At 42.3% G+C, this 16,665-nt stretch overlaps 1 protein-coding gene across 2 annotated transcripts in view; it reads left to right on the forward strand.

Moving 5' to 3' along the window:
- BLNK (B cell linker) overlaps positions 1-16,665 on the forward strand; it is a 79,938-nt gene that overhangs the window by 8,071 nt on the left and 55,202 nt on the right. For both annotated transcript variants that reach the window (XM_010389597.2, XM_010389596.2), the window contains exon 2: positions 15,831-15,896. In XM_010389597.2, coding sequence (XP_010387899.1) covers positions 15,831-15,896 — 66 coding nt within the window. The remainder of the gene's footprint in view (positions 1-15,830; positions 15,897-16,665) is intronic.

Consider the following 16,665-nt stretch of genomic DNA (forward strand, 5'->3'; position numbering starts at 1 on the left):
AATAGTTTAGGCCTCCAAACAGATCATTTCCCTCAGTCCAGCATGGCTATTTCAATGTTTATTTCAAAAGCAAGACAAAGAAGCCAGCTTGAGGGACATGTGGTGACTGCTTGCTGAGCCACACTTCTCTGTTGGCCAATTTCCTAAGGAAGGCTGTCATTACCCCAGGAGCATCCCTGCCTCCCACGCTGGCTGGGGGCCCCAGACCTACTCCAGATTCCCTTCCTTCACACATTGTAGGGAACACGCAGCACAGGTCCGCTAGGTTACAGTTGCATAGGGTCCTGTGCTCAGAGCTTGCTGCTTGGTTTAATGCTCTGCTGTTGCAGTCCTGAAATTCTTAACAATTTTGACCAAGGGGCCCTGCATTTGCATTGTACATTGGGCCCCAGAAATTATGTAGTCAGTGCTGGTTGGGGTTCCATGAGGACTCGGGCCTTGCCTACTTCTACAATGTGCAGAGACACAGGCTTCCATGGAGAAGCACAGAGATTTGCCTTGCAAGGACTGAAAGGACACCTCTCCAGCCCCTTTATTCCACAGGTGAGAAACCTGAGGCCTAGAGAGGCCAGGTCACCTGTTCAAGCTCTAGAATGACCCCTCCATGTCTGCCTGTGTAATTTATTGGCCAGTGTAATATTCAGGCTTTGTCTGTGTTCTTTACTTTTCATAGACATTTGTTTTAAAATTAAAAAGCAGTCACTTACTAGTCAGAAAGCCTTCTGAGGATTCCTGCTGTCAGTATTTCAGGCAATTGTGTGTTCCAGGCCCAAACTTGAATTCCACACTGACTCAGGTGTGTCTGATATCCTACTGCTATATATTTTGCAAAGAATGCTCCCACAATCGTTCATGTAATCTGAGAGTGAGTTATAATTATGAAGAGCAGAGCTGGTCTTATATACAGACCAAGCACACAGCACCAACGTGGTATTTTAAGAGGTGCCCCGGAAGGTGTTTTTGTCTTACTGAAAAGAAAGAATCAGGCAGATATGGATTTGAACATTTGCTCTGTACTTACCAGCTCGTGGTCTTCGAGAAGATCATTTAATCCCTTTTAGCCTCAGGTTTTTCATCTGAATGATGGGAATAATAATATCTCAATAATATATAACACAAAGCAGGGGTATTAGAAAGGTACCTCTATATACTGGAGAGTAAGAGCTCAATGAATGCCCCCTTCCTCCTGGTCTGTGTTTCCCTGGTGCCCTGGATTGTGTTGTTAGAAAGGCATGTACGTGGGATATGGCAGTGTCTCAATGTTCTGGTTCAAAATTAAACATCATTAAGTGCAATAGGCTCAGGCACTGAGCCATTATGTGTCACTAGCACTCACGCAGGACTCATTTATCTGATAACCAACTCAGACCAAGGGGGCAGAGAGCTCTCCTACCCACCCACAGAGGTGGTTCAATCAATAGTCTAGCTGGATAAATGGAACATTGTTCAGGAACATGGTGATAAGAAGCGGGGAAAGACCAGAGGTGGGAGACCACACCTAAGTAAACGGGAGTTCTCCAGAGGGAAGCTATGACCAAGGGTGCTTGGAGTAGAAGACAAGAGAGTCTGAGGTCATACCTAGAGTGAAATGACTCCCAACCCCATTCCATTTTTTACCCCTTCATTTTACAACCTTACTTGGTTCAAAGTATAAAAAGCTTCAGTATGAAAAATAATTTGTTAAGCATAAAAAGTGTGTTAATGTCCCTACTCAATATTGAACATACCAGGAAGGAAAGAGTATTTCATTTTAGTGTAAATAACTATGAGAATCACATACAAACATAAGAACTATAATTTCAAAAAAGAAAATGGCAAATGTAATATAAAATCATTGAAAAAAATGAACTCTCTACCTATATATATATATGATGACTTTGGCTTTTAGATGATCTTTACAGCATGTTCAGGGTCAAAGTTCCCTTTTTTACCATGGCAGGACTTCTGATTTCACATCATCTTCACACTCAAAGACGTCACAGTTGCCAAACCAATCTTAGATAATTGAGCTTAATATACCCGATGCTACCTATTAGGGTCAATTCTGTTAACAAGCTCTTAGCATGAGGAAAACAAAAACTTTCATCAAAATACCTCAAAAGTAAATTATTTCAAAAATCTTCTTTGAAATTGCTAATGACTGCTTCATGGGTCTGGGGTTTTATTTAGGGGTGATGAAAATATTCTGGAACTAGCTACTGGTGGTGGTTGCACAATATTGTGAATTTACTAAATGCCACTGAGTTGTACACTTTGAAATGGGTGAAATGGTGAATTTTACATTATGTATGTTTTACCACAATTTAAAATTTGATAATTAAACAATTTCCTATATTTACCATAAACGACTGTATTTTGGGGACCCATGATTATATATTTTTTTGACCAATTAGATATTGTTGGCCAGGCACAGTAGCTCATGCCTGGAATCCCAGTACTCTGGGAGGCCGACGTGGGCATAGCCCTTGAGCTCAGGAGTCTGAGACCAGTCTGGGCAACATGGCGAAACCCTGTCTCTACAAAAAGTACAAAAAATTAGCCAGGCATGGTGGCACATGCCTGTAGTTCCAGCTACTCAGGAGGCTGAGGTAGGAGGATCACTTGAGCCAGGAAGGTTGAGGCTTTAGTGAGTCGAGATCATGCCACTGTACTCCAGCCTGGGTGACAGAGTGAGACCCTGTCTCAAAAAAAAAAAAAAAAAAAAAAAAGATATTGTTTCAAAGTTTTTATTTAAATGTATTATTGACAAACATTTTTAGATGCTTTTAATGAATTACAATGCTTCCTTTCACCCCTACCCCTACATACAAGACATTTCCAATATCTTTGTTTTCTCAGAGCCAAGAAGAATTTAACTGGGTCAAACTTTTTCAGTGTATGAGAAATGCCATCCCTCAAAATCACTCTTTACTTCCTGAAAATATCTTTGCTTTTAGCTGCAGAAATGGATGCCAGGACAAGTAGATGACAATACTATATATATCATGCCATGTAGATATAGCCAAAGTTCCTTTTCCCCTCATTAATTTTTAAAAGAATGTATTCAAATTCTTAAGACACTTTTATTTTCTGGAATTATGTAGAACTGCATTTTCAGAAACATGATTAGAGCTACTTATCAGTCGCTTGGTTTTACAAACCTATTGGCAGCTGGTTTGATTTAAGAGACGTCAGTTTTGCATTTTTATGCTGGTAGAGGACATACAGTGAACAGAGGCACAGTGCAGCTGTCAGCACCTCGTCAGAACAATGAACACATCAGAGTCAGACACAGTGAAGAGACTAAATGACATGACCTCTTGGCGTTCTTCCAAACCCAAGAGTCTGTGTCATCTATGAACACAGGAGTCTCCCTTAACTTTTTTGGTTTTTGCAGTCTGCTTTTATGTAGTTTTATGAGGAAGTTTCCCTTGACCCAAGACCTCGGCCAGGTGGGTGGTGAGGGCAGGGTTCAGCAAGCGTTCCAATGTGCTAAAGGAAAGGAAAGTGTTGTATCCCTGGAGGCCTCCAGGACCACTGGCCCCTAAAGTCAGAGAGAGGAAGGGCCATGCCAATTTCAGCTGTCACATCAAGTGACAAAGCTTTTAAGAACTTCTTAAGAGAGGTATAGCCTCATTTCCTTGCCATCTCATCAGTCTCAGGGTGGTGTGCCTGATGTCTAACTGCCTCCAATAGGGTAAATCCTACCAGAGATTTTGAAGGACACAGGGTATTAGTGGAATCATCCTTACTCCTGCTTGTGCCAAGTCAGCCCAATTTCTGACTGCTTATAACCAAGCTCAGCCGTTCAGACATGCCAAAGACTACCACAAAATATTTGCAGATCTCAGTAGGAAAAAAAAAGAAACAAGGAAAAAAAAAAAAAAAAAAAGGTAGGGTATGAACTGCCTGGAGAAATTTACAAATTACTTTATACGGTTAATAAGTAGATAGTAAGAAACAACCCTGGCAGCAAGATGCTGGTGTGTAAGGGAACACAGCCCCTCCACTCCAGGACCCTCAGGTGGCCTTTCTGCCTCAGATGTTGAGAAAGGATGCATGGATTATGGTGGTGTCCTTCCATCTGCTCTGTTCAGCCACCCTACTTCTGAGCACATTCCAGACCCTAGAGGGCCGCTACCGCATTCTCTCCTGCCTCCCACGTGCCCTACCCACTCTCCTTCCCGTTTCCCCTGCCATCTGTACCTTCCTCATGTTACTCTCCCTCTTCGTCCCAAAGTCTGAAACAGGCCCTTAAGAGCCAATGCTCTACTCTAGCAAAATGTCTAATCTTGGGGACCAATAGCCAGGGGTAGGGGCACATGTGTCACAGTAAAGATTACTGGGCTGGTAGAGGGAATGAATGCTGTCTTCGGGGACAGAGAGGAAGGTATCCAGAGAGGCACGTAAGTGGTGAAACCAGTCACCTGCCCTGGTGAGGGGTCAAGTTGAAACAAGTTAGCCTGTATCATCCAGAGTGGGTTGAGAGTATGGGCTCTGGAGTCAGACCTGATTTCAAATTCCAGCTCTGTCATTTATTTGCTGTAGGATCTGGGCAAATTATTTAACCTCTCTGAGTCTAATTTTCTCATCTATAAAAATAGGGATAACCACAACTATGTGAATATATTAATGCTATTGAACTGGACAGTTAAAAATAGTTAAGATGGTAAATTTTTTGTTATTATTATTTTTTCAGACAGAGTCTCGCTCTGTCACCCAGGCTGGAGTGTAGTGGCACTATCTCGGCTCACTGCAAGCTCCGCCACCCGGGTTCATGCCATTCTCCTGCCTCAGCCTCCCAAGTAGCTGGTACTACAGGTGCCCGCCACCATGCCTGGCTAATTTTTTGCATTTTTAGTAGACACGGGATTTCACCATGTTAGCCAGGATGGTCTCGATCTCCTGACCTTGTGATCCATCCACCTGCCTCGGCCTCCCAAAGTGCTGGGATTACAGGCGTGAGCCACCGTGCCTGGCCAATGTGTTTTTTTATCACAATATAAACATGCGAATAATAATAGTACCTCCCTCACAGGGTAGTTGTGAGGGTTAATGAGATAATGCACACAAAGTACCAAGAACATAGTACATGTTCAATAAATGCTGGCTTTTACCATTGTTGATTTCCCAAGTCTGATCACTGGCATGCATGACGCTGCTTTCAACAGTGGCTTACTGGGCTTATACTGTAATCACAGCTCTGAACTTTGGCGTAAGAATGTGGGGGGTACCTCCAGCCATGGAAAAGTTTCTCCTCTAGCAGGGGGCTCGAGCCGTGTGTGGAAAGGGAAGGAAGAGGTATGACTAAAAGAGTTGGAGTCCTCAACTACATTAACCTCGGGGCAATCACAAAATTTCCCTGGAATTTAAATTCCTCCCTTGGTATAAGAGGAGGTTGACCCAGGATATTCCCAAAGTCTCTCTCACTTCCAAATTTCTGTGACTATCTTAATTATAGGGAAAATTCGGAGTCTGCTGTATAGTCTGAGACACTCATGATATCTGATCTCTCTGGGCTTCAGTATCTGCATATGTGAAATGGAGGAGAAGGGCACTAACTCGACCTTGAGGGGCTTGTTCACATTATCACACCATGGAAGAGACTGCCAAAGCTGTCAAAATTCTGCCAGCTCCACCATGAGCTCTCTTTTCAGAAGGAAGCAGCCTCCAGTGCTGAATTCACAAATCTAAATATAATTGCTATTATTTCATAGGAAGGCCAGGCTGGAGGAAGTGAGCATTAGGAAGCTGGGGACAGAAATGGACAAGGCTTTAGAAAGAGTGGAGGGGGGGAAATTGTCATAGGAGTCCTGCTGCATGCAAATAACAGGATAGTCACTAAAAAGTATCATGCTGCTTCAGAACGATGGGTTGGTGGCCAAAGACTTCAGCTTTAAGACAGAAGTGACCTGAGAGGAGGATGTTTTTTGTGAATCAGAGAATTATCCAGTCTGCCTATATCTGTCCCCTGGCTTCACATAGGCCGGAAGGTTTCTGTCATGTTATAAGGTGATGAAAGGGACAAGAGGGTTGGGTTTGTGTTCAGGTTAGCTCTGTGGCTTGCATGTACCATGCCCAGTGTGCACACACTGAATATTTGTGGAATAAAACAAAATGAGTCTTTTATAAAACAGCAAATCATGACATTAAACTTTAAGGGGTAACCCCCATCAATAAATTGATACAAATAGTATTTAATATAATATTTTAAAAATCAAAATGAATGCCCACAAATCCATGATGAAGAAATTATTGGAATTTTAAACAAAGACAGAATCAGTCCTGCTGATTTATCTTGTCTCAGGCCCCAGTATGGCCAACATGGCACTCTGTCTCAGTAATGTCCTCTTGGAGAGTTGTTGGTCCTTTGGCACAGCTGAGGCCCACAGGGCACATTGCCTTTGGTACCACACTGTCATGAGCTTGAGGCTTGGGCCTGGCAGGGTTGCCTCCATACTGGTGTTCCAGCCACCACTGTTCCAGGCCGAGGTCCTCCTCCATTCTTCCACCCTCGTGATGACACACCCCGAGGAAAGGTCTCCAAGGGCTTCCAGCAGGAAGCCTGTAACCCCCATCTCCCTGGCCTAACAGATCCCTTGACTATCTGTCTCTGCTCCCTGCAGTTTCATCTCTGTCTTGTAAACATCCCCTCAACACCTACTTTCCTGCCACTCTCAGCTGCTCACCGGACCCCAAACATCTCAGACAGTTTCACCTCTGAGCCTTTGCACTTGCTATTTCTGATACCTGGCTGCTGTTTCTCACCCTTTTAATGTGACTGGAGATGTGAGACGAAGAGTCAAAGACAGAGAGAAAGGGTTAAAGAACATTCAGAAGTTTCAAGCCTGAAGATCCAAGGATGCCAGCTTATAAACTCCATTTTCTTCTTCTTCTTTTTTTTTTTTTTGAGATGGAGTCTCACTCTGTCGCCCAGGCTGGAGTGCAGTGGTGCGATCTTGGCTCACTGCAACCTCTGCCTCCTGGGTTCAAGCGATTCTCAGGCCTCAGTCTCCCAAGTAGCTGGGATTAGAGGAACGCGCCACCATATCCAGCTGATTTTTCTATTTTTAGTAGAGCCAGGGTTTCACCATGTTGGCCAGGCTGGTCTTGAACTCCTGACCTCAAGTGATCCACCCTCCTTGGCTTCCCAAAGTGCCTGTAATCAGGCATGAGCCACCATGCCTGGCCCTTTTTCTTTTTCTTATTGGCAGTTTTCAATTTTTCTATCATAGAGCTGTTTTAAAATTTAGTAACAAAAATAAAACATACTATATGAGTAGCATCTTAAAAAGAAACCCACAGTCAATTATATTAAACACCTAAAAAAGGAGGAAGTCAACTAGAGAATCAGCAGACCTAATGATGAACATTAATTTTTTTATTTTTAAATTAAATGCATTTAAATTTATTTGAATTTTAAGTTTAAAAAAGTGTTTTTAAAAATCCATTGATAGTAAAAAGTATTCATGGATGCATATTTGTTTCTATATATGCCAAGGAAAGCATTACAGAGATTTCTACTCCAAATTGATTTTAGAAACATATAAGTTGGAGATACCAGGTCAACTGTATTAGCATGGATGTTCTAAGGATATACCCAAGTATATGTGGATAAAGCAAAGGGCTGAGCCAGCAGCCCCCAGGGGTGCTTGCAGTACTTGAACTCCTGACCTCAAGTGATCCACCCTCCTCAGCCTCCCAAAGTGCTGGGATTACAGGCGTGAACCACCACGCCCGGCCCTTTTCCTTGTTCTTATTGGCAGTTTTCAATTTTCTATCATAGAGCTGTTTTAAAATTTAGTAACAAAAATAAAATGTCTATATGAGCATGGAGCTCAGGGTGAGACTGAGTGACTCTGAGCCATGACAAAAAGCTCAGGCTTGATTCACTAGACACCGGGGAGCTGCTGCACTCTTGAGGAGGGAGTCATCTGTTGAAATCTGGTTTTTAGAAACACTCGCTCAAAGAGGCCCTAACAAACCCTCACAGCATGGGTGGGAGGGCCCCGCTGCCAGCTGCTGCATTTTCCTGTTGTAAAGGGGAAAGTGTAGGCTTAGATCTTGGCTCAGAGAGGAGGACCAGCCCTATGAACACTGAAAGGATGAAACTCAAGAACTGGACCTGAGGTTAAGATGTAGGGGATGAAGGAAGGATTTATTTGTTCAGTTTGTTTACAAAGAGTCACTTTCACCTGAGACACTCTTTAATCCATTCCTACATGCAGATTAAACAGCGATTTTCTCTGATTAGCAATGCTTTGCATTCCACCCTTTCTGAAAGACAAATGAAAAAAAAAAAAAAATCCCGAAACCTGCCTTTCATTGTCCTCTGTGACAGCACTAGAGTTACAAGGAAAACAAGATCTTCTTATTTCTACTAAATTAAAAAAAAAACAAAACTTCTTACAAATAATATCATCTGTTAAATCATCTCCTGTATTTAATATAAATTATTTGAAAAGTGTTTTTGTAAAATATGTAATTTCTTGGACAACTCTGGTGATCTGGCCAAAATATCTGCGTGCAGCTGCCCTCCCCCAACGCCCTCTTGGCCGTGGAAGAGCTCGCTGTCCTTCAATTCCATCCTTCCTGAACTTGTTTATCCTTCTATGTGCCTGGGGCTGTTCTCAGCCTGCAGATACCTTTCTGTGGATTCTCTCTATGGATTCCTCTCCTTGTGCTTGCTCGGCCAGACGACATTACCTGGGGTATGTACAAAGTTCTCCTATCCTGATAACACTGCCAGTGGTTCTTAACCTTGGCTGCATGTTGGATCCCCTGACAGTCAATGATTCTGGTTTAAATGGTCAGGGGCAAGGCCTGGGTATCAGGATTATTTAAAGTCCTCTAAGTGATTCTAATGTACAGCCAAAGTCAAGACCATTTCTTCAACCTACCTTTTCATCCAAGAAGGAGCTGTAGAAAGACTACCAGTTGATGTAAGGGCTAAACTTCGATTCATAAAAGACTCATTGAAGGACTGGGTGAATTGGCTCATGCCTGTGATCTCAGCACTTTGGGAGGCCGAGGCGGGTGGATTACCTGAGGTCAGAAGTTTGAGACCAGCCTGGACAACATGGTGAAACCCCGTCTCTACTAAAAATACAAAAATTAGCCAGGCGTGGTGGCATGCCCCTGTAATCCCAGCTACTCGGGAAGCTGAGGTAGGAGACTCGCTTGAACTCAGGAGGCGGAGGTTGCAGTGAGCCGAGATCACGCCATTGCACTCCAGCCTGGGGGACAACAGCGAGACTTTGTCTCAAAAAAAAAAAAAAAAAAAAAAAAAGACTCACTGAAGAAGATTGGGCTGTATACATTCAGCTCCTGGGGTCAGAGTCCCTGCTCTGACACCAGGCTGCCTGGGAAGAGAAGGCAGACAGGCTGGAAGCATCACTGTGCCTGACTTGTATTAATCTGAGTTCAGGTAAAGGTGAATGCCTGGCCATTGGCAACCACAGCCAATTCCTTCTGCTGTCTTCCCCTTGTTGAAAGCAGACATCATACCATTGACTAAGATTCCATTGCCAGTGTCTTTCCTTTCCTGGGAAGAATGCCTGGGTAAGCCTTTGGCCACTCATTATGGAGAAAAGAGTAAGATTTGTTGTTAAAGCTATTCCAGTCTATGGTGGATGGGGGAAGATACTCTGGAGGTTGGGAAGTCGTCTCTTTTGCTCTTTCCATTTAAACCTAGCCTAGAAGAGGATAAACCTGGCCTAAGCCTTTTGTTGTTGTTGTTGTTGTTGTTGTTGTTGAGACGGTGTCTCTCTCTGTCGCCCAGGCTGGAGTGCAGTGGCCGGATCTCGGCTCACTGCAAGCTCCCCCTCCTGGATTCACGCCATTCTCCTGCCTCAGCCTGCCGAGTAGCTGGGACTACAGGCGCCTGCCACTACGCCCAGCTAATTTTTTTTTTGTATTTTCAGCAGAGACGGGGTTTCACTGTGTTAGCCAGGATGGTCTCAATCTCCTGACCTCGTGATACACCTGCCTCGGCCTCCCAAAGTTCTGGGATTACAGGCGTGAGCCACCGCGCCTGGCCTGGCCTAATTCTTTTAAAAATGGCTCTCAACCTTCTGTGTGCATAAGAGTCACCAGGCCTAGGAAATTTGTTAAAATGCAGATTGCTGGGCCCTACCTGGAATTTTTATTCTATTAATATGGTTTAGGGTCCAGCAATCTGAATTTTTAATAAACAAATACAGGCAATCTTTAGACCTTACTCCAGAAAACACTGTTTCAGAGGGTGATCTGGAAGAGAGGCTGGGTTTGAAGGCACAAGGGGGAACCAGAGATTGTTCCCTCCCTCCCTGCCCCTCAGGTCCAAGCCTCTTGATCCCAGGCTCCCAGAAGTAAGACATTCGGCACTTATTCTCACACAGCCTTTGCTTCTCCTGGTCTCAGTTGGCCATGTGGTCTGGTAATCTCTCTAATCCCTCAAGCTGAGGGGTCCTGATTCACTGCTTCTAGTCACACCTACTTAGATCAGAGTTTCAGCTATTTAAAAGCCTCTCAGTTTGCGGAGGAAGGAAAGATACAGATAAAGCCTAAGGACGGTGCTCACTTATGAAAATATTCACAATATATTAAGTGGAACACGCAGATTTCAAAATGTCAAGAGTGATCTTAGTTGTGTAAAAGCTGTGCATCTTATGCATGGGTAGTAAAAATTGGAAGGCTATTCAATGGAAATCCTTCCAGAAGATTCCTCTATTCAACCTGCAGCACAGGGACCAACAACCAGGAGGCCCCGGGAAGACAGGAAACATCACAGTACTAAGCCTGAGGCCTGCCTGCTACATCCTCATTTTCTTACATCCTTTTTCTAGGTTGGAGTTTTTGCAGGATGAGTGACAGCAAAGACAGCCCATCCCCCACCAACAGGGCAACAAGAGTGAGACCCTGTCTCAAAATAATAATAATAATAAGCAGATTTTCTGACGCACCATAGACAACCCAATGAGAAACTCCAGGCCCAGCCAGCTGTGGTCCAATAGCCCTCCTGAGGTCTATCGGATTCTAAAGTAAGGCACTTTAAAGGCAAAAAACTGCTGTAACTTTCAAATGGTGACTTTTCTACTCTCAGTGCATCCTGAATTTAAATCTCTCAAGATTCAGACTTACCCAAGGTCACACTACTACAGTGTGACTAAGTTATGTGTCTTAATTCAAAAGCTTGAAAATTAAAAACAAAAGAGAGAACATAAAATTTGATTCAGTTTACACAAGTATTATAATTATTTTTATGACCTGCTCACCATTTTTAAATACCAAAATGCCCATACCACTTAAAATTACAATATTAATACATATTTTAAAACATGTATTAGATAAGGTTTGTTCTTCATTTTATTTTGTTACATGAGCATGGCTGTCTCTCTATGACTTTAGAAGATTAGGACATTGTGACTGTATTGTCCATCTCCCCACCATGGAAGGATATCTCTGAATGAGATCATTGAAGTGAAGCTGTTTTATGCCTTACCTATCTTTACATACACACAACTCATCTCAGTAAAAGGATTACTGTTTGAATCCAGAACAACCCCTCCTGGAACAGCCAGTTATGCATTCTTTTGCTATGGCATGTGTTATAAGTTGTAATAAGGAGCAAAAAGCACTCCAAGATACAATGGCCAATACTAGAGAGCAACAGAACTGGTGCACCACCAGATGCATGCAGAGTTGACATAATGAGCTAAGAGCATCACAGCAAATCTTGGTTTGGGGTCACTATGTCTTCCCAGATCACAGAAGTTTGGCAGCTGTAACAAAGCAGTCTATAGACATCAGAATTTGTGTAAACGAGATACAGAGAGAGAAGAAAACTTTACAATATAAAGAGTATAATTTATCTAGGGTGACTATAGTTAACAATAATTTATTGTATATTTCAAAATAGCTAGAAGAAAAGATTTGGAATGTGCTCAGCACAAAGAAATGATAAATGTTTGAGGTGATGGGTTTCCCAATTACCCTGATTTGATCATTACACATTGTATGCATGTATTGAAATATCACATGCATCCATAAATATCTACTGTTATTATGCATCGACTTTAAAAAGTATAGTTTATGTAACACTTCAGTAACTTACTATAATGATATAGTTACATAGTATAATTGTTATAGTTCTAATAATACACAATAAAAAGTAATTAGGAAATGCCAAGAAGCACCAAATGCCAAATTGAGCAAATGACAAAATTGCATCCAATTCTTTTGCAACATTTTGCATCTGTTTATTTACATCCACAGCAAAATCACTTATGCAAATTGGCCCCTGGTTCCCTATTACTCCGCCTGTGTCCCTACTGCTGGCTCATTTTGCTCCTCAACCTGGTTAAGCATTAACTTAGGTTAAAGATACTCCATTCAGTTATAGTCAGCTTACAACCAGAGCTGCCCTCTGCCCTCCATGTAAAATTATTGAATTTCCTTGCAATCAATCCACTTCAACCTCTCTCTCTCTCTCTCTCTCTCTCTTTCTTTCCCCCTCGCCCCTTTTGTCTCTCAATCTCTCTTTCTCCCCATTGCCAGACCCCTTATTTTCATTTCCTTCTTTCCTCTATCTCAAAGATTCTCTATAGTTCCTCAGGAAAAGGAGAAAGGGGTTTGGCATAGAGTATACATGAACAAATTCTAGAAAACTGTAGAATTCTGAGGCAACTCAAGGGCCCATCTGAGGGACCCTCTGTGTGTCTCTCAACTATCCTTTCTCTCTGCTACTGAGCCCGTAATATGTGCCTGGCTCTTCCCTGAGCTCTTACACTTGTATCATCAGTGTGCCTGGCCTCTGGCCTCCCTAGCTAGGGAGTATAAAATGTGTTCTCATTTCCTATGTTACCCAAATTACAATGATGTGGCACCAGACCCTGACACATACATTTGAACATGGGCCTCTCAGTGGGTCCCTCACTTATGTAGATAATTATCCAAGATGCAGCCTTGAGGGTGTCCCAAAAGAAGTTTCTCTTAACCTTCTACTCCAACCTCCAGCCTGTCCTCCCTCCGCCCTTCCATGCCTGTGAAACACTCTCTTCCCCAAGGCCCAGCTGAGGCCGGGCTGAAGCTACTACAAGATCTTACTGAAGATTCAGGGACAGCGGAGAGGGATTATATGGTTGAAAACAGCTAGCGATGGCTCTGGCTGTGGCTTTTCTCAGAGCAGAGGCCCAGACCCAGCCTCAGATTCAGGACTACCACCCAACCCCGCCATCGCCCCAACCCCCACCACTGAAAATCCCTGAGGTTTGTCTGTGCTCTTCAGCACTCGAGCGCCTAACAGCCATTAACCCTAGAAGGAGAAAGATCTCCCCAAAATCCGCAGTCTAAGTTCCCATTTTACGTTTGAGCATCTCCCTTTTCCCAGTTCCCTATCCGGTAAATCTCACTCCACTCCTTAAGTGCTAGAGGGCCTGCCCTCAGTAGAGCAGCCCCGGCAGACCACCAGCATCGCTGCAGTGTTTAGCCTTAAATTAACACTTGGTAGAGGACACCCACAGGCTTGCCCAGGCAGAGTTCTTCTGACAAGCTGTCCTCTTACCCTCTACACTGCTCCACCACCACACCAAAAAGCAACTCTTCCACTGCATGGGCATTCTAAATTCACAAAGGGCCAAGGCAGTATTTCTCCCAGATGTCCTCAACCAACAGTTTCCTAGACCTACGCTAAATTATTTCTATTACCTATCCCAAGGCCTGGCTCCCAGAGTCAGAAAAATCTGCTTTCAGGATTATGGGGAAATCACCATTTCCTATAAGAACAATAGCTGTGTACAGCTCATTATCTAAAGGGTCCAGTCAAATAGTTTTCTTGGAAGAAAGGAAGAGTTTACCTGAAAGGTGAATTAAAACATCCTACTCTTTCAGGGAAGAACCATGTGAAATTTTATTATACATTTTTTAAGTCATAAAATTATTATCAGGAAAACATAACATGGCCCTATCCTCCCATTATAACTTTTTCTCCATATTTTTATATATCGCAGATAATATAAATGATATATACATATGCTATAAAAATTCAAATATTTTAAAACATCATAAAATAATAATCCCCTTTGTAGAAAGTAGAAGTTCCAGGCAGCAATATAGAGGTATATTCCTCTTTTTTTTAGGGATCTGTGGCATTTCATTGCATGGATCTATCAGAATTTCTTTAACTAGTTCCCTTTTAATGATTGATGAGCACTGGGTTGTTTTCAGAGTTATGGCTGTGGGGAGGGCAGGAGAAGCAGGGAGGATTAGAGAGTTCTTACACATCATGCTGCAATAAACATGCTTATATGTGTATACTGACATCATTTTGTGACCATATTCATAAGACAAATTCCTAGCAGTCCAATTGCTGAGTCAAAAGTCATGAACATTTTAAATCTTGACAGATATTGATTGTAACAATTTACCTTCTCAAAACTGGATATTATCATTCTTGTTGCGTTTTGCCAGTCTGATAGGCGAAAAGACATCTCACTGTTGTTTTGATTTAGATTTGTTTAAATATAAGTGATGTTCAATATCTTTTCATTGGTCTATTGGCCACTTGTATTTGTTTTCTGTTAGCTGTGTGTTCATATCTTTTGGTCATTTTTTCTATTGAATTATTTCTCTTTTTCTTACTGAGTTGTAAGATTTCTTTGTAAATCAAGAAAGGCTGGTGCAAAAATAATCGTCGTTTTTGCCATTACTTTTAGTGGCAAAAACCGTGATTACTTTTGCAGCAACCTAATATGTTGTTCTTATTATTATTACTATATACTGCAAATATTTCTTCCAGCATGTCATTTATCTTTTGATTTTGTACATATTGTTACCAGTGGAGGGTCTTGACTACCAGTCTTCCAGGTTCTTGGCATTTTGAACAAAGAATTGGACAAACTGCACAAAGCAACAAAAGAATAAAGCAATGAAAGCAGAGATTTATGGAAATGAAAGTACACTCCACAGAGTGGGAATGGGCTTGACCAAGTGGCTCAACAGCGCTGGTTACAGAATTTTCCAGGGTTTAAAAACCTTTAGGGGTTTCCCATTGGTTACTTGGTTACATCCTATGTAAATGAAGGAGTGGCCCACGACCAGTCTGATTGGTTGCAGAAGGTGATCAATCAGAGGCTGAAGTGAAGGTACGAAGTTACACGGGAAGACTTGGCTTGGGACTAGTCTGATTGGTTACAGGAGGGGACCAATCAGAGGCACTTTTCATTTTTCATCTATAACACAGTGCAAAGGTAGTAGCCTCTGATCTTTTTGTTGCTTGGGCATGGAGAGGTGGGGTTTTCCTTTTGATTCAGTTCTAGGCAGTCAGTGCAAACTGGCCTTAGGTTTCCTGCCTCCAGACCCTATTCTCCTGCCTCAATATTACTTTTTGTTCTACAGAAGTTTCAAATATCAGCCAGATTTAATAGTCATTTTCTTTATGACTCCTAGGTAGGAGTAACTTTTAAATGGAAGTTTTAATAGATACTACCTACTAACATTTAACAAAAAAGAACCTTGGGCCTGATTGAAGCCTCTCTGTGTCCACAGAGTAGCACCTATCTTCATAATGTAGATGCTCTAAGACAATGAGCAAGGAATCAGAATATCTTTCTTCACAGCCTGAGACTGGCCCAGACATCCCAACGGAGGGGTACATAGCCCAGTGACCACAGTCCTTATAGAATCAGTCATGCTTCTCCTTTGCTAAAGTAGCAGATGGTCAATTTAATTAAATACAATATAATTCATCCTGTTTGGAGGTTGTTTTGGTAGGGTTCTTCCCCCTTCTTTTTTGTATTTGAGAAGAGTAGAAGACTTCTGTTAAAAAGTCAGGCTGGTTATTAGTATCTTATGTTTAATTTTGTTTTTTACAGGCAGCTTCAAAAGATGGTCCATGATATTAAAAACAATGAAGGTGGAATAATGAATAAAATCAAAAAGTAAGTTTGACTCTCTTTAAATACTTAGTTATATAAAATAAGTCAACATGTGCTACATGGAAGAAAACAAATTTCTCTGCTACCTGGATGAGAAGTTTCAACCTCTTTAGCACGTAACCCTTCTTTATTATTGGCTGGAATCCATGGTGGCTGGGTCTACATTCTGGAACAGGACAAGTGAGTGCGGTGGTAGTCAGTGGACTTTGATTTTCCTTCTCACTGCAGGGAAGGTGAACTATGCCCATTCAAGGTGCCTAACAAATGTCCAAGCAGGAAAATCATTTCTATAACCATTTAGCTAAGGGCTATGAAAACATGTATGGAGAAATCCAAATGAAAAGTTACAAAACACAGCCCTAGCTTCTTCAAGATGCCATGTGAGTTTTCCCTTTCTTTTTCTTTCTTTTTTTTTTTTTTTTTTGAGGCAGAGTTTCACTCTTGTTGCCCAGGCTGAAGTGCAATGGCACAATATTAGCTCACCACAACCTCCACGTCTGGGTTCAAGAGATTCTCTTGCCTTGGCCTCCCAAGTAGCTGGGATTACAGGCACTCCCCACCATACCTGGCTAATTTGGTATCTTTAGTAGAGACAGGGTTTCTCCATGTTGGTCAGGCTGGTCTTGAACTCCCAACCTCAGGTGATCCGCCCGCCTCAGCCTCTCAAAGTGCTGGGATTATAGGCCTGAGCCATAGCACTCAGCCAGTTTTCCATATTTTGATTTCTGCTTTTTGAATTATTACCTTAAAATGAACTTTTCAGTTGGCACTT

The sequence above is a fragment of the Rhinopithecus roxellana genome, chromosome 11, assembly GCF_007565055.1.
Source record: "Rhinopithecus roxellana isolate Shanxi Qingling chromosome 11, ASM756505v1, whole genome shotgun sequence".
Lineage (NCBI taxonomy): Eukaryota > Metazoa > Chordata > Mammalia > Primates > Cercopithecidae > Rhinopithecus > Rhinopithecus roxellana.